Source organism: Drosophila kikkawai, chromosome 2L (assembly GCF_030179895.1).
Source record: "Drosophila kikkawai strain 14028-0561.14 chromosome 2L, DkikHiC1v2, whole genome shotgun sequence".
Taxonomy (NCBI): domain Eukaryota; kingdom Metazoa; phylum Arthropoda; class Insecta; order Diptera; family Drosophilidae; genus Drosophila; species Drosophila kikkawai.
Genome location: NC_091728.1, coordinates 15,190,750 through 15,207,482, shown reverse-complemented (window position 1 = coordinate 15,207,482; position 16,733 = coordinate 15,190,750). Strand labels below are relative to the sequence as shown.

General features: G+C 38.8%; 8 protein-coding genes and 1 long non-coding RNA gene across 14 annotated transcripts; 4 read left to right on the top strand and 5 right to left on the bottom strand.

Moving 5' to 3' along the window:
* Nucleotides 1-57: 57 nt before the first annotated feature.
* Nucleotides 58-854, top strand: trk (trunk). Its single transcript, XM_017170585.3, has one exon. It carries the CDS (start codon nt 69-71, stop codon nt 783-785), a length of 717 nt encoding a protein of 238 aa, XP_017026074.1. The 5' UTR covers nt 58-68; the 3' UTR covers nt 786-854.
* Mulk (acylglycerol kinase-like protein Mulk) lies at nt 836-2,283 on the bottom strand. The gene is made up of 3 exons (XM_017170584.3): nt 2,105-2,283; nt 1,922-2,045; nt 836-1,865 (listed from the first exon to the last, which is right to left on the bottom strand). Exons 1-3 carry the CDS (start codon nt 2,200-2,202, stop codon nt 846-848), a joined length of 1,242 nt encoding a protein of 413 aa, XP_017026073.1. The 5' UTR covers nt 2,203-2,283; the 3' UTR covers nt 836-845.
* A 913-nt stretch (nt 2,284-3,196) lies between these two features.
* On the bottom strand, nt 3,197-4,281 carry LOC108077235 (probable transcriptional regulatory protein CF0838). The gene is made up of 4 exons (XM_017170493.3): nt 3,796-4,281; nt 3,561-3,735; nt 3,400-3,495; nt 3,197-3,342 (listed from the first exon to the last, which is right to left on the bottom strand). The coding sequence occupies exons 1-4, from the start codon at nt 4,230-4,232 to the stop codon at nt 3,238-3,240; spliced, it is 813 nt and encodes a 270-aa protein (XP_017025982.1). The 5' UTR covers nt 4,233-4,281; the 3' UTR covers nt 3,197-3,237.
* A 44-nt stretch (nt 4,282-4,325) lies between these two features.
* LOC108077234 (probable trafficking protein particle complex subunit 13 homolog) lies at nt 4,326-6,092 on the bottom strand. Its single transcript, XM_017170492.2, has 6 exons — nt 5,961-6,092; nt 5,787-5,897; nt 5,447-5,732; nt 5,079-5,391; nt 4,892-5,020; nt 4,326-4,837 (listed from the first exon to the last, which is right to left on the bottom strand). Exons 1-6 carry the CDS (start codon nt 6,001-6,003, stop codon nt 4,391-4,393), a joined length of 1,329 nt encoding a protein of 442 aa, XP_017025981.1. The 5' UTR covers nt 6,004-6,092; the 3' UTR covers nt 4,326-4,390.
* LOC138927928 (uncharacterized) lies at nt 6,069-6,888 on the top strand. Its single transcript, XR_011444383.1, has 3 exons — nt 6,069-6,188; nt 6,244-6,690; nt 6,750-6,888. It is a non-coding gene; the product is annotated as an uncharacterized lncRNA (long non-coding RNA).
* Mob3 (MOB kinase activator 3) lies at nt 6,113-7,286 on the bottom strand. The gene is made up of 6 exons (XM_017170494.3): nt 7,145-7,286; nt 6,918-7,068; nt 6,730-6,853; nt 6,570-6,673; nt 6,393-6,508; nt 6,113-6,327 (listed from the first exon to the last, which is right to left on the bottom strand). The coding sequence occupies exons 1-6, from the start codon at nt 7,184-7,186 to the stop codon at nt 6,196-6,198; spliced, it is 669 nt and encodes a 222-aa protein (XP_017025983.1). The 5' UTR covers nt 7,187-7,286; the 3' UTR covers nt 6,113-6,195.
* A 300-nt stretch (nt 7,287-7,586) lies between these two features.
* On the bottom strand, nt 7,587-8,497 carry REPTOR-BP (REPTOR-binding partner). 3 transcript variants are annotated; one of them, XM_017170496.3, is made up of 4 exons: nt 8,338-8,497; nt 8,021-8,102; nt 7,831-7,952; nt 7,587-7,763 (listed from the first exon to the last, which is right to left on the bottom strand). In XM_017170496.3, exons 1-4 carry the CDS (start codon nt 8,392-8,394, stop codon nt 7,671-7,673), a joined length of 354 nt encoding a protein of 117 aa, XP_017025985.1. In that variant the 5' UTR covers nt 8,395-8,497; the 3' UTR covers nt 7,587-7,670. The 3 variants fall into 3 exon arrangements, with proteins under 3 accessions (XP_017025985.1, XP_017025986.1, XP_017025984.1); XM_017170497.3 differs by having other exon boundaries at nt 7,827-7,952; nt 8,335-8,490; XM_017170495.3 differs by having other exon boundaries at nt 8,335-8,490.
* Nucleotides 8,498-9,040: 543 nt separating this feature from the next.
* On the top strand, nt 9,041-9,860 carry Rsf1 (Repressor splicing factor 1). Its single transcript, XM_017170582.3, has one exon. It carries the CDS (start codon nt 9,175-9,177, stop codon nt 9,772-9,774), a length of 600 nt encoding a protein of 199 aa, XP_017026071.3. The 5' UTR covers nt 9,041-9,174; the 3' UTR covers nt 9,775-9,860.
* Nucleotides 9,861-11,669: 1,809 nt separating this feature from the next.
* On the top strand, nt 11,670-16,410 carry Pten (phosphatase and tensin-like protein). Of its 4 annotated transcripts, XR_001770799.3 has the most exons (12): nt 11,670-12,446; nt 13,022-13,231; nt 13,303-13,475; nt 13,540-13,684; nt 13,743-13,930; nt 13,990-14,097; nt 14,197-14,359; nt 14,423-14,526; nt 14,652-14,891; nt 14,958-15,306; nt 15,619-15,878; nt 16,214-16,410. XR_001770799.3 is itself a non-coding variant. In XM_017170550.3 (11 exons), exons 2-11 carry the CDS (start codon nt 13,132-13,134, stop codon nt 16,231-16,233), a joined length of 1,590 nt encoding a protein of 529 aa, XP_017026039.1. In that variant the 5' UTR covers nt 11,670-11,985; nt 13,022-13,131; the 3' UTR covers nt 16,234-16,410. The 4 variants fall into 4 exon arrangements, 3 of the variants coding, with proteins under 3 accessions (XP_017026039.1, XP_017026038.1, XP_041631899.1); XM_017170550.3 differs by lacking the exon at nt 15,619-15,878 and having other exon boundaries at nt 11,670-11,985; XM_017170549.3 differs by lacking the exon at nt 15,619-15,878.
* Nucleotides 16,411-16,733: the final 323 nt, after the last annotated feature.

The window sequence follows — 16,733 nt, the reverse complement described above, 5'->3', positions numbered from 1 at the left end:
TCCTACCGATGGCGGTAAAGTGGCCAATCGATTGTCGATTAACGTAACCCTGATTTTGGCAAGAAGGCATGTGTTTGCAAATGCTGTTTAGAACTATGAGATTTCACTCGGAACTGCTCTCGCTGATCGTTTGCACAATATGGTTAGCTGCTAATGGGTCCGCGCCGGAGGATGCCGATGTCGACTACTGTGCTGAGCTCTCAACTCAGTCCTTGAGCCGGATTCTGGGACAGGCATTCAATCCCCGCTACATGAGCATCGATCCGCCAGGCGAAGCGAACCACCAGCAGTTACCCGGCGGCTACAAGCGATCGTCGAACGAATTGCCCTTCTATGCGGACAGCGAGGTGATATCGGTCAGTAGCTTTCCCGCCTGGGAGACGAATCACTTCGCCAGTGAGGCGGCGACCACTTCTCATCGCAAGAGCGTGCGAACGAGAAGCGCCTTTATGGACCGAGTGGGACATGCACGGATCGATGGGTTCAAGCAGCGGCCCTGGGAGTGCTCCTCTAAGATCAACTGGATCGATTTAGGCTTTAATTACTTTCCGCGCTATATCCGTTCGGTGGAGTGTATTGCCAGAAAATGTTGGTATGATCACTTCAACTGCAAGCCAAAATCGTTTACAATAAAGGTACTGCGCCGCAAGACTGGCTCATGCATACGAATAAATGATAAATTGATTTTGATCACCGCTGAGAAGTTTAAGAATGATTACACGCAGCTCTGGATTTGGGAGGAGATAGCAGTTAACTTTTGCTGTGAATGTGTCATGCTATACTAGCTAGTCTAGCGCCATTTAATCGAAATTCAATGAATATATACAAACACGCATTTCAAAATCTTAACCAAACACTTTAATAGCATTGGGAACAACAGATACCTTAATTGGTCTAGCGTCGTACTCCTCCCCGTCGATTGAGTAAAACTTGTCTGCCATCTCCCCGGCGGGAAGCAGCTGAATAGTCCGACTGTTCACCACCAAGGTGGGCAGAATGCTGCTACTCGCCACCACCTGTGGAATTCGCCTGATGTAATCCCAGCCCGGCTGCAGCGAACTGATGAACTGGCTCTCCAGCTCCGCAAAGTTATCCTCGTTCTGCGTGCACTTGATGTTGATTTGATTCGCCTCGATGCTGCCCTCGAACCGGTTGCCGCAGTTGTCGTTCTTAACGAGAGTCCGTGTCAGCGTCTCCGCCGGTGTGCTCTTTTTGTACTTGAATATAATATTGGTGAAAAGCCCCGCCGGCGGGGCGACGTCATCCTGGCGCTCAACAGAAGCCGCGCAGTCGATGCAGCCCGGACAGGGAGGAGTGTACACATAGTCAGTCTTCAGACTCCAGTTGTCAGCAAAGAATCGAAATGCGGCGGATGCATAGTGACGGAGTGGTCCAAAGTACCAATACTTGTCCTTGGCCGTGTCAATGTCCTTTAGCAGGCCCCAAGAGAGCCCATTTAGGCCGTATATCGGCTTTAAAAGCTGCTCGCCTTCGTCCGTCTCGTTGATCACATCGAAGCGTATCACGCTCTGGTACTTGCTCTCATCCCTCAGCATCGGCTCCAGGGCTGAGCACAGCGACTTGACATACTCCACATCCTTCACCCCAAAGATATGCAACTTTTTGGATGCATCTTGAACGGAGCGTCCGAGGGGAAGAACGGTGATGGGACACAGTTTGCCGCGCCTTCGCATCAGTCCAGTGACCACCTCCGACGAGGTTCCATCGCCTCCGGCCACCACAATGGCGTCAGGCAGGGACGACATATCCTGGATGTAGGTCTTGGCATGACCAATGTGATTGGTTCGCAGTATTTCCACCGAATATCCAGCTAAATGCAAAACTGGCTCACAGTAGTTTTTAAACTGAAACGAAATGGGATCAACAAATAATGTTAATCAGGTATTTTGCGGCTACTTACAAATTTCTCAGATCTCTTTTTATTGGCCACTGGATTCATGACCACCAGCACCTTTTTTGGCCGTTCCGATATAGCTCCCTTAGTCTGTGCTCTGGCCGAAAATTCTCTCATATATTGTTCGATTCTAGAAGAGGTTAATGGCTATAGTTTTATTTGACATTTCAATGTTTTCTGAATGCATACTCTATGTGGGTTTTTAACGACTGGAGGGCATACACAGAGACACAAGCTCCGAATGTACATTTTTTCCAATTATTGCGAATAACCCTTAAATAATTCATAATTTAGATCTGGAGACTGCAGCACCTGTTTTTGTTTGTATAATCAAATGTTGCCAATTTAGCTATTCCCACTATATCTGGCGTGTTTCAAAACCTAAATATAACGATATTTTTTGCCCAAATATCGAAATCGATACTTTTGTTTGATATTTTTCGGTATTTTCTCCTTGGTCACTCTGAATTTCAAAGCAAACTGTTACTTAACATAGAAATGCTCTCGATTACAGAATTTGGCTCGTTAACAGACTTTGCTTATGGACTTCCCAAGTTGAGCGGGCGTTTAACAGAATTTTCTGTTAAAATGAGAGTTTAACAGAAGTTGCTTATGGAATTCCCAAATTGAGAGCGTTAACAGAATTTGCTTATGGAATTCCCAAATTGAGAGCGGCTCTCTGGCTAGCGACAGTGTTGCCAATTTAGCTATTTTCCCACTATATCTGGCGTGTTTCAAAACCTAAATATAACGATACTTTTTGCCCAAATATCGAAATCGCCATATTTTTGTTTGATATTTTCCCCTTGGTCACTCTGAACTTCAAAGTAAAATGTCAAAACAAAGTTTTACATGCTTGGGGTCGAATTCTCGTGTAGAATGTAGAGTGTTCGAGAGCGAACAACATAGACTTCGGCAGCCTTCGGCAGCACCTTCGGCTCCGTTGCAACCGAACCGAGAGAGAATGTGTTCGACGAACGTGTTTGAATGTGCTATCATCAAAATTTGCTGGCTATTTCTAGCTTTTTTCGAAGTTGGGTTTAGCTTTTTCAAGCCCTAAAGAGTTGGCAACACTGCTGCGGTGGCCGGTTCGATTCTACTAGCCATTTCTCTGGAATTTGAAACAATGGAAATAGAACACCAACATGTTTATAACTTATTTTCGATCTGCTGTTTGGCCGAGCGCACACTGGCAGCAATAAGTTTGTTTACGCTTTCAAATTTCAGTGATAAAGTTCTAAAATTCACCAAGTAAATTTTTACAGAATAAAATCAATACAATTAATATCTCAACAGCATTTCAATTTATTTACATTTTAACACTATTCCACATTGTCATAAATATCCTCCAAGCCTGGGATATTTCGTAATTTTTCTAGAAATATGTCATAGGATTTTTGGTCTTCTGCTGACAATTGCACAAGTTTCTGAAACAAAAACTATATTTTAGCGAGTTTATTGAATTAAAAGGCGTTTAACCTTACCATTGGAGAAAATATGTGTTCACTATTTTCAACGGCGTATCCAAGGTTGGCCAAGCTTTTACTGAGACTATTTAAAACCACAGGACTGCACAAGAACTGGACATGAAAAGGTGGTTATTAAATAGACAATAAACAAGGTTTCATATTGAAGAAATATTTACATTTACTGTGCCCTCGGCCTCATCGTCTATTTCGATCTCCTCAGCTCCCAGCTCTATCGCATCGTTAGTTGCTTTATCTTCCAAGCTGGAGCCTTGAGGCACCTTCGACGTATCAAGGCGAGTCTGGATCAAGCCGAAGTCCTCAAACAAATTGCCAACGTCCATGAATTCTCCCCTACAGAGTATAATCACAAAATAAATGTACATACAACACTAGGAAACGTTAGTTATTTACCCGGCTTTCTTTATAATTGGCGTGGCATCCATTTTAACACCAGAAAAGTTGTCCGTATACAGGATGCAAATCAAGTAAACAGATCGCTTGTACCGAATGTCCATCCGGTATTTCTTGAGCTGAACCTTACTGGTTTTAAATTTGTTCAAGGTATTTTGTATGGTTCCACTGGGCATGTTTTGTTTCAACGCCCTATCTATTTCTGTCCGCAGCAGGGAATTGATAGCCGGATCCGCCGAGTTTCCCTCCTGAATGGCCATTCGAATTTGCCGTGAAATCTTTGCAAACAGAGCGGCTCTCGCTCCATCCTTCAACGCCTTCGTGTGCTTGATATTGGCCCATTTTGAATGACCCGCCATGCCGCGAAAGGGCTGGTAATTTGTTTGGAAAATGCATTTGGCGAAATGCGGGGAAAAGGTGCACACATTTCGTAACATTTCTAGTGTTTTGATCTAAACAGCGAAATAGAGTGACCACAATAGGATTGGCATAAAATACCAGACTATTATTTAGACCATCGGATGTTTTCTGGTATTTTTTACATTCTGTTAAATATTTAATTCCATTTAAAAATACATTTTACAAACAGGCAATTTTAAACCACCTGCAACTGCACTTGCTTTTGGTTTAGACAGCTCGTGGCGCTTTCATAGCGAATCAACTTGTTTTGATGCGTTGTGGGGTCGTTGTTGTAATCGGAGTTTACAACAAAAACGTCGACAACATTATCAATGGTAAACTGCTGATCACTTTGCAATGTGTTGGTCAATATCAAGGGCGCCACTTTCACGAGACCCAACTTGGACGGACAAATGGAAAGTGGGAACTCGGCACTTTCTCCACTTTGAAGTTGTTTCAGCATAAAGTCCGCGCATCCCGTGTATTGGCTATCGGGCGAAAATTTAGCTTCCAGGCGTACGTTCAACTTCATTGGCTGCTCCGATGTGTTCGTCACGCGACAGTTGAAGGTGAATATAGTGCCGATTTTAACTGTATTCTTCGCGTCCAGTATCTCCAGGCGAAGTGTTTTGCATTCAAATGGCTAAAAACAATAGTATTGCTGTTCGGATTATTTAAAATTAACTGAAGTTCTTACCAGTCGCTGCAGCTGACTGGTTTGCAGCCGGCCCTTCTCGCCCAGATTCGACCGCCAGACAATGTCGAGTTTACCAACGTTGTTGAACTGCCGCAAGGTATCTATATCCTTGGCAATATCCGCCTTTGGCTGCTCGAAATGAAAGCAAGTTATGGCCTCAATAAATCTCCTTAATAAATCTTCTTACCTTAATGCAATACAGAAACTGGCAGCTATTGTTGGGCTGCAGCATGTGCTTCACAGTGAACACAGACTCCCCATTGGGCAAGGTATTTAGAGGAGTCACAGAATAGTCCTCGGAACCGTCCAATTCCACCTTTTCCAAACAGAATGGGCTGGTGGTCACGTTTTGAATCTGAGCCTCCAAGTATATTTCGTCTATTTCGGCATTGTAAAACTTGGTCTTCACATCGAGTGGCTTCAGGACCTGAAACTTGAAAAACTTTCGCAGCGACTGGGCATAGCCGGCGGGCGTCGAGTAATTCACTTCGCAGACAAGGCTTCAAGTATACCTTTAATCAAAATTAATTCAAAAAGATTCGCACTTAAACTTACATGTGCGTGCCGATTTCCTTCACTTCGTACCGGATAACGTCGTCGATGGTGCCGCCAGGTGCCAATACAACAGGGCTCTTGGCCTGCTCGTGCATGGATAGGTTAATGCGTGAAGTGTTCGACTGGAGATCTGCCTTAACGGTCACACACTCCACCGGATTCGCGGTGGTGTTGTGCACACAAATGTAGCTAGCAAACGTTTCACCCAAATAAATGCTGCCAAACGATTGTGGGAGCAGCAGGACTTGACCAGCTGCCAGTGTTTCTCCGGCCATTCCGTCACCCACTGGATAAGGCAATGTGTGTAAGTTTAATGGATAATTATTTTGTTTGGGCTTACCATTGGCATCTGGTCGCTCCTGCGCATGACCTAAACGCTGGACCAAGTCAGTGGGCTCGCAGGTAACCACTGGTCCAAGCCCCACCAAAGTGGGCCGCATCAGGCGCATAACTAAGGAATATACGGGGGAATAGAAGCGGATATAAGCTTTCGTGGGGTTTACCCTTTATTTACCTTTAAGGGCCACCAAATGAGCATCTGGATCTACCATTTCCATCTTGATTGCTAAATTAGTAACAAAAATATTTTATGCTATAAACGTTTGTGTTTACACGAGTGTGACCAAAGTGCGCTAGGTAAAAAATGTATTAAAAATGTAAAGTAAATTCGATTTGTATCATAATGCATTCCATGTAATCTAATTTATTTTTTATAAACCTCACATATTTACATCACATTCTAGTACGTATTAAACCGAGTCCTTGTCTTTGCAAATCCTGGATGTCATTTCTTGCAGCGGCTCGAGTTCCTTGGCAGAGATCATGTCAAATTCTTGCACGAAATAATAAAAATGTTTATAGCAAGCATTTACATGGGCTTCCTGTTAAGAGAAATATTTGGAAATGTTTAAATATGTGATGAAACTAACTACTTTGCTATACGTACAGCCCCGATGCTCACTAGCCTGTCAAAGTGGTGGATGTAGACGTGGACGAAGACACGGAAAAGTCGCGTTAAAATCTTACGACTAATTGCGGCGAAATTCTTTGGGAAAGGAACATCTGAAAGGAGTAACGATTAATGTCTGGCTCCTACGTCTTATTAACCGATCGGAAATATTACCAGTGGAGACGGGAAACACTGCTTCGTTGTTAATCTGTGACTCAATCCAATCCATTAGATGCTCGATATACTTCTGAGCTGAGAGGGCGGTTGGCTTTTTATAGCTTAAAGATAATCATAGGTAACCATTTAAGCCAAGTTAATGTTTTTATACACTTACAGATCTCCATCGGCCCACAGATACTCATAACGCGAGCCCCCGGACATTGTGGGACAGGTACTTTCGTTACAAAACTCGGAGACGGTGCCATAAATAAGGTTGATGCGATTGAAAAAGTCCACAACTAGATCGATAATATTGAAAATGTGTTAATGCTTGTACATTTTATGCATTTAATTGATGCTCACCGTGCACAGCTAGCCAGTCGTTCAAGTTCTCGCCTTGGGGCAGCCGGACCACTTGACGCAGATTAATCCCGGATTGCAAACTGGCCTGGGCTTGTTTGTGCAGCGAATATCGTATTGTTCCCGATGCAAACGGTTTTTTCGGCCTGAAAGTCTAAGTAAAGGATCGAAATAAATGGGTTTAGTTACCGAATCCACCCGGTGTAGAATTTTTCGCTTGACCAAACTACCTTGCCTTTTTGGAAGAACTCTAAAAACCCATTTAAAGCCATATTATCTCTTAATAGATTCCGTAATTGAAGTAACCAAGATGTAAAGCTGGCACATAAGCATGTGTATCAACGTTTTATATATTTAACTTAGTTTGGCACAATAAATAATGTTTACGTATTTTGTTCTGTATATAAGTCGTGAAATCAGAGATGTGAGTGGCGAAATATATCGATTATTTGACTTGCTCATTCCATCGTTCCGCTTGCTGTAGGAAAAGCAAAATTCGCCGTTTGTCCAAGAGTTCGTACCATTTTTATCAACACCCCTTTTCAAAATTTTATTAAATTTGTTAACTAAGAAAATAAACTAGCATAGAAATACTTTCCAAATTAATTTCGACGCTATTTTAACAATTTTTATATAGCATACAAATTAAATTTAAACACATGTACACATATATACATAAATAGACTTATCAGTATATTTATTATTATAAGAGAACAAATTAACTTTTATTTTGGGAAAAAGGAAAGTACATGTATGCTATTCTTGTTTAAGAATGCCGATATCCTGAAGCAACTGGTCATTGTTATTTGGTATGACGTTTTCATTCAATTGTCTATTCCATTGTATTAGCTGCAATTGAAAAAGAGAATAAATAAATATTGCTTACTATAGCAATCTAATTGATAGGTATACCGACGCGCTCCAGTTCAGCACGCAATGCAACAACGGCTTTCTCCCTATCCGCAACTAATTCCTCAAGGTACTGGTAGCGCAGCTTCTTCCGTGCCCGGCATTCCCTAGCACTTTGTCGGCTGCGTTCTAAAAATCCAAAATGTCATAAGGTTAATTTAACATTAAAAAAAAAAAAAATGCGTTTCAAATCATACCCAGTTTGGCTTTTATATCCAATTTTTCTGTCGATGTCTTTCTTCCAGGTTTCCGTCCTCTCTTTCCACATTCCTTACGGGTCTACAGGTCAAATGAAAAATGTTAAAAAAAAATACAATATAAATAATACAAATATTTTATTTTTATTACAATTTTCTAATAATGCTAACATAATTTGTATCTTCAGAATCGCCTTTTGTTTGTTTTCACACACATGCTCACACATACATACATACATACTTATGTACGAACTTTACTGCGCATTAAAACAAACTACAATTGGAAAACTTGGGATGGATTTAAAATATCTTACTACCGTTTGTGCTTCCTCGCTGATAGACATTTTAATACTTTGGCATTCCATTTCTGCCATTTCTACTCTTGAATATATGTCCAATTTAAATGTTTACTATTCTTTGTTATTATGCGTCCTTCCGTAAATACTCCAGAGATGACAATAAACAAATACAAAACCAGCAAAAGCGTTTGTTTCGATTGAAACAAATGGAATGAAACGATAAAATCCATTCATTGTTAGCACATTCCTCATAGTTTATATTCTTGTAATGCGGATTTTTAATCAGTTTAAAATGAATTAATTAATTTCAAATTTTATATTACAATAACATTAACATTTTTTTGTAATATAATTTTGTGCTCCAAATTTATTGTAACATAAAATTTGAAATTAATTAATTCATTTTAAACTGATTAAAAATCCCCAATAATTTTATGATACATTTTTTAGAACAAGTAAAACGTTGAATTTAGGACCTTAGTTGATGCGAAACCCTGATGTTGCTAAACTAAATACATGAAAATGTGTGATCCAAAATTAAAATTAAGTTCAATGTTTATAACGCCTTTAATATTTTGCACATACATAAATTTACCTTCAAAATTTTCTGCCATTCAGTCGTTTATTTTACTCTACACTGCAAACTCGATAAATATAACGCCACTTTCGCCCCGATTCCATTGTTTCAAATGCAAAGATATTTTTAAATATTGGCACTTTTGCAACGAGTTTAACCACCCTGGTCGAAAAACTTGATATAGATACATACGCTAAATTATCCGGTGGTGATAACTTATTGATTATTTATTTTTCAAGGCAGGTATCTCTTGAAAAAGGGATAACATTCATAGTAAAATGTCCAGTATGGGTGATCAACGTGGGACTAGAGTGTACGTGGGCAATCTGACTGACAAAGTTAAAAAGGACGATCTCGAGGGAGAGTTCACAAAATACGGCAAGCTGAATTCAGTTTGGATTGCATTCAACCCCCCGGGCTTCGCCTTTGTGGAGTTTGAGCACCGCGACGATGCCGAGAAGGCATGCGACATACTAAACGGCTCCGAACTGTTGGGTTCCCAGTTGCGTGTGGAGATATCCAAGGGCCGCCCGCGTCAAGGAAGGCGTGGTGGCGGCTCCGTGGAACGCGGACGACGCGGCGACTTCGGCCGGCACAGTGCGGCAGGCGGCAGTAGCAGCGGCGGCGGTGGCTTCAGACAGCGCGGATCAAGCGGATCCGGCGGCCGACATACTGAGCGCAGCTACAGCTCAGGACGCTCCAGCTACAACGGCAGAGACGGTAGTAGCAGCGGCAGCTTCAATCGCCGCGAGGTGTACGGCGGGGGACGGGACAGCAGCCGCTATAGCAGCGGCAGCAGCGCCAGCTACGGCCGTACCGGCGGACAAGGAGCTGGACGCTTCCGTTCCCGTTCGCCAGCTATATATCCTCGATTCTAATAACAACAACACGACTCATAGTTGCTTAAGGCTTACATATGAGTAAAGATTAATAAATAATAACTTAAGTGCGACCGTAAAACGTAGCCCCTCGAAATATTTAAAATTGTAGCATTTGATCGTTTTCGATCAACAAAAACCATCAAACAAAAAACTGATAGTCGTCGTTTCTTCATTATTTATTTAACGAATTGCGGGTAATGTGTGTATTCATGACGCCCATCAAAATGACAATTGCAAGCACCTAAAATTTAAGTTATTTAAAGTAGAGAACTTAGTAAGAAAAAGCCTACGTTAAGACTCGAACTACATACGTCGAAACCAAATTCTACAAGTACGCAATTTTAATAAAGGAAATGCGTCAAAGTTTTTCGTATACGTACACAAGCTTTCGCAAATAATTGGTCAAAAACTTAAAAGATTTCTCTAAGCAATTAATCGGTAATTTTTATTTTACAGACTTGCTTTTTTTTAAGTATACAAAAAGTCGAAGATCTGCTTTTAAAAGTGAAGCCTCACTTGCCCGGGCCTTGAGAAGGAGAAGGTGGAATATATGTAAATGGACACGGATAAATGGATCAATCTAGTCCTATCTTTTGTCTGCTGCAGGAAAATCCTGGATTTGAAAGGATATACACAAATATCTGCCTTTATTCGCGTGAACATCCAATGTATGAATCGCAAGTAAATCAGGGGGAGTTCGCATGCCGATCAGCACATCAATGTTTAAAAGACGATAACTTGTAAACATGGTAAGACAAGGCTAATATAATGGAAGGTAATCTCTAGGATGTATCCAATCAGACTTTAACTATATTTTCATTTCTCATCAGGCTGTGAATTGACTGCGTTTTAGTTTATCATTTAAAAATTTAAAATTTTGTTGTATTTATATAATTGTTGGTATATCACAATTATCACTGTTGGTTAAGATATTATACAGACAACGACCAGAATGAGAATTATTATTCTTTTATCTTGAATGGAAAGACTAACGTTTGTATATTATTTTATGTATTAACTGGCGATGACCAAATTGAGATTCATTGGATCGCAATTAAGATATAACTAATAGTCCAGCAAAATTCATCTTATGAACATGTCGATTAGTTAGTTTAAGGGGTAAACTAGCCATTCAAGCAATTTTAGTGACTGCAGATACATTTTTATACAAAAATGATATATTAAGAAGGGAAATGAATAAAAGAAACGGAATTGGTTGTTACGGCAAAAAGTTTGTTTTTTCTGATCTATCTGGTACTAAATCTATTCTGAAACACACACACAATTCCAGAAGCCATAGTTTTTGTGTGTGAAAGATGGGCAATTGGTAAATAATCTGTTGGGATATAGAGTTTAAATAAGATACAGATATGAAAAAAGAGTTAGTTAAAATTAAATGCTAATTTTCCTTTAGAAATGATTACCGAATATCTGAAATATTGGAATTCCAAAACAAAATCCATATAAGAGGAGACTTTACAACTACAATATTTTGTTTACAATCTAATTTAAAAACGAAGCAAAAGTTCAAGAATAAACTTAAACATTTTTGTTATAACAAATTTTTGTAGTACAACAAAATTTAAACAAAGTAAGAGAATCGATATTAAATCGAAAATGCCTTTGGCACGTCGATTTTGTTCACGGTAGCAAAGCCAGACAGGGATTCTGCGTTTTGGTGTTCCAAGTAGCCGCAAAAGCTGAAAATTACGCTCATTTAACTAAAAATTTCGTGCCTTTTCTGGAGGCTGTCTGTAAATTTTTAATACGTGAATTAAAACACGATGATTTTAAAGCGCTAAAATAACGTCACTTTTCGGATTCAGATACACAGATACAGACTGGAGGGTCACACTGACTATCGATAACAATTACTTACTAGCCCTAAAACAATTGTCACCTCTAGATTGTGGATCTCACGCTTGATAAATTAAAATACATTTAATAGAGCATGAGCTATTGTTTAAGTTTTACGCATAATTTAAAAGTTTTTATTTGGAATTTTCGTGGCTTAATGTATAACATGTGATAACTTTTTAAGATGCAGTAACAGAAACTCGTTCGGTTGGAGCCCAAATACATTTAGCTTATTGACTTAAACAGACCCACACATACATAGCATATATGTATTAAAGAGTAGGCCCATATATTCGTGTGGTGCCTGTGCTGCTGATAGTGTAAATGTGTAAAATGTCTGTGGATTCTGCTGTAAATATGTTTTTATTTAAACAAATATGTACATAAATGCACGAAAAATCGGTGCATATATGCGCACATGCCCATTGTGTGCTCTAACTACAATACATACCACCATTCGCAAACAGTTTGTCCAAAAAGTGTGTGTCTACTACAAGATAAAACAAAACGAAAAGGAAAACACAGTTGCTGTTGCCAAAATCATGTCGCTATGTTAAGTAATTTCGATTGATTCGGTGTTTTCTAACAAGGACTTGGATTGTTTAAAAGCGAGCCCAGTTCCGTTCGGTTTAATCGGCTCACCAATTAAATTCACCGAATTCCGTGCATTGTGCATTGACTTCAATAAGAACGATATACTTATACATATATAATAGTATTGGCCAGTTGAACAATAATAATTCGGCCAATAAATGTATTATGTTAAGAGGAAAATGATTACATAGTTTATCATTGATAAAATCCCCAGACATGTAAGTATGTTCATTCACTTGTCAGCGTGTGTGAGTGGCAATTATAAGTACATATACCTAAATTAAATGCGATACTAAGCGACAAGTCCTTGTTGAGGAGCCAAAGAAAGTGAAGGCATGTTTTTCAGGCAGCATTACTGAGCATCACTGAGGAGGATGCTTGGGCCGGGTTGTCGTCTGAGCGTCATAGGTAAAGCCAAATGAACCTCTCGAAAAGCAAATCGGTATTCTCGGCACCTGTAATTTATTTATAACCACCAAATTGTATGCTTTTTTTTTTTCTAATTCAGTTGACTTTCTGAAATCAGGTGTTTTCTTGTCGGAGTTTTGCTAACGTTTTCCCTCACATTAACTGTCACGAAACCAAAACCCTGAAGACCTTAGGAACTTCGAAGTCATTTTCTAAATGAAAATTGTACTAAAGAAGCTTAAACCCATTATTGTTTCAGAAACAAACATTTATTTTGCAAAAAATACACACACAATATCTGTAATTTTATTTAGGATCATGCAACACCGTACAAATAAAGAAGCAATGTATTAATATTTCCTTCTTTATCCGTTTTTCATTGCAGAGCCACAAACTTTGAAATGGATTAAATAGTTGTCGTAAATGGATATCCAAATAGGTTTTTGAATGGATGCAGCTAAAACAGTTTGATCAAGTCTTTTAACTTACAAAACTATGGCAAACACCATTTCGTTAATGTCGAACGTGATACGCACTGTAGTGAGCAAAAAACGTATACGATACAAGGAGAAGGGATACAACCTGGATCTTACTTGTAAGTTGAATATTTCGGGGTATTGCTCTCCTATGGATGTTATCTACTTTTTTTTTTTGAACTATTTCAAGACATTGACGAACGCATAATTGCCATGGGTTATCCATCGCCCGATATAATAGAGGGAATATACCGAAACCGTCTTGAAGATGTATTCAAGTTTCTGGAGGAGAATCATGGCCAACATTACAAGATATACAATCTATGCCAAGAGCGCAACTACGACATCTCCAAGTTTCACGGGGTAAGATTCATGCTGCTCTCTCATTGCTCATACCTCAAAATACTCACAATAATAACGATTACAGAGAGTGGTTATATATCCATTCGAGGACCATAACCCTCCAACGATCGAGTTGATACAACGATTTTGCAAGGACGTTGACCTGTGGCTAAAAGAAAACGATGCTAATGTTGTGGCCGTACATTGCAAAGCGGGCAAAGGAAGAACCGGTAAGAAAATGTCTTTATTCTCAAATCCCCTCGCCCTAGTAATCGATCTTCCTCGCAGGAACCATGATTTGTGCATATTTACTGTATAGCGGTTTGAAAAAGTCCGCCGATGAGGCATTAGCGTGGTATGATGAGAAGCGTACAAAGGATCGTAAAGGTGTGACAATCCCATCTCAGCGTCGATATGTTCAGTATTTTTCCAAACTAGTTTGTTCAAGTGTTCCATATTCGAAAATAAGCCTTAACGTAAGTTTTAGCTCGATTGTAGCAGTTGAACATGTCTAATGAGTACATGTACTTTTCAGATCTGTGAAATACGATTCTCAGAGTCCAGTTTTCTGCAAAATTTAGGAATGGTTGAATGTTCAGTATATGTATTAACCGACTCAGCTACTGAAAGTGTTAAGCCAGAAGTAAGTATCGCTCACATCGCTTTTTGTTTTTAAAAGGACGTACCAATAATCCCTTATAATAATGCATATATTTTTCCATTCGTTTTTTTTTTCTTGCAGAAACTGATAACCTGGAAAATTGATTTTCAGAAATCATTTGTATTGACTAGTAGTCCATCTTTTGCAGTTGCCGGCGATTTAAAGTTTGAACTAACACTTCCTAACTCAAATAAGGTAGTTTGTCACTTTTGGCTGAATACATTTTTTGTGCAAAATTCTTCAAGTAAGTAAACATTCAAAAATCTACAAAGGAAATACATTAATTTATAATTTTTTTTATGTTTAGATTGTGTAGCTGACGGAACAGTAAATAGATATACACACACTTTAAGCAAATCGGAAATCGATGATGTTCACAAGGAACATAAATCAGTTTCGGAGGATTTCAAGGTAAGTTTTTAGAAGTTTGACACCTTGTTTTCGGTTATATCGATATTTTAATTTAAATATCTGAATTTCCTTTCGCTATATACACCTGGTTAAATGTTGTTTTTTTCATTTCTTGTATTTTACAGATTTCAATCATATTCGAGGCAAATAACTATTGCAATGATGTGCAAGTTGTGCAAGCTGAACAACCTTCAGAGTTAGAGAACAACGACAACGTTTTAAATTTTGAAAGAGCCGATTATGACGGTCTGACAGCCAACCGTTTTCTTAAGAAAAAAGTCCTCAGTGCGATCGTGAATGAGAATAATACATCGAAAAGTCAAACTATTGAACCGTTGTTGGATCATAAGGATCACAATATAGTTGTAAGTGTGCACACGTTTTGCGGAGAACCCAATAATATGCTTAATCTATAAATCTAATATCCGTAGACTAAAATTCAATACGACACATCAGCCAATTCAAAAAACACTTGTTCTTCTTCGAGCGCCTCTAAACGCAAAACGCCCAATAATTGCAAGCCTCTTTCATCCAGCTTGAATGATTCCAGCACAAGAGAGGATAAAAGAAAGAATCATATGTATAATAATCAGCCGTCCATTAAGAAAACCGATTTAATCACATGGCAGAATAGCGAAGTTCATATCACCAGCTCTTCTGACACTCGAACTATAAATGAGAATAAGAACATCAAATACAATTCAGACATCACATGTAATCAATCCTCCAATCCAAAATTCAGCTGTGGCACCGAAGAAGGCGAGGAAGATTGGGAATCCGGTGAGTTTTCCGACATGAGTTTGCCATAAATACAACACACCTGCCCGACCCGACACAAATGTGATCTGAAAATCTTGCCAGCAGTGAACTCCAGTGCTCAAACATTCCCGATTTTTTTGTTGTTTCTTTAATTTTGTACAATTAACATAAAATTAGTATACGAATTATATCGCCTTCAGAGGTTTGATTGCCCAGCACTTGGCCTTCTCTTGCCACCAGAGCGCGCAAATAATAATAAGTCTGATATTTGCGAGCTCTGTCTCCTCTCTCCATATATCGTCCACACACTTATATTCTTATTGACTTCGCCAGAATAATCATCCGAGACGATTTAAAAGACTTCTGGCTGAACGATCTCTTATTTTTTGCTGTATAAAACGAAGCCACCAGAACTGGATTGCATATATGTATAATATATATATAGAATAAAGGATTTATATGTCCCCAAGACTATTTGAAAGCATATATGCTGGCAGATAGGCTGTCCAAGATCTGCTTCCTTCCTTTAACCGGGAAAACGATCGAGAACAGCCCGGCCCTGCACACATCTGTTTAGAATGTAAAGAAAATAGGTGAGTGAGAGCTCAGGCCTGCCGCTTAAAAATTAACCTAATCCGTATACACATATCGTCTCTCATCAAACATCGTTCACCGCATCATGAATACTCCGTATAAAGTTCGTCTTAAAGATACATTAAAGCTTATTCCTCTCCTTCAAATGCGGACATTGTCCAATGTTATTGTTCACACTTTTGCATCGAAGACACTTGAATAATTTCTTTTAATATAATATATTTATTATTCTGCATCACAGTCATTTTCATCGAGTTGTCTAAACTAATTTAGCAAAATATTACCATAAGAATTTTCGATTCTAATATGTCTTTATTATTTCATTTCGTTTCAGGTGAATCAACATACCTGTAATCAATGCTTATTACGGACTTATAATTCTTGGTGATTTAGCAAAGTAATTAAAATTGCTAAGTAATTGGCTAATCTATTCGAATTTGTAAATATATACTGTATGATATTTATTTAAGTAGTTTTAACAATTATTTTAAATAAACTCATGTACATTTTGTATTGTAGATTTCATTCGAACTTTGGGTTTTTTGACTGAGTTATGATAGGTCAAGGTAAGCGGGGCGGAATAGGACAGAAACCCTATAAACTTGCAACGGAAAAATTTAGTTTCAAAGACTCTTAAGTGGTTACGTTTATTTAGAAACTTATCATTGTTGGATTTATAAATATTGCTTTCAATTTTAAGTAATATATAATTATGACAAGGGCGCTTAAATATTAAAAGTTTAAATTCCCAAATTCAATGCATCGATTATAAAAATTTAGTTCCAATCAAAATTAATTGAAATCTTATCACTCTACTCAACAATGATGGTTTTGTTTTTACAAAATTAAATTAA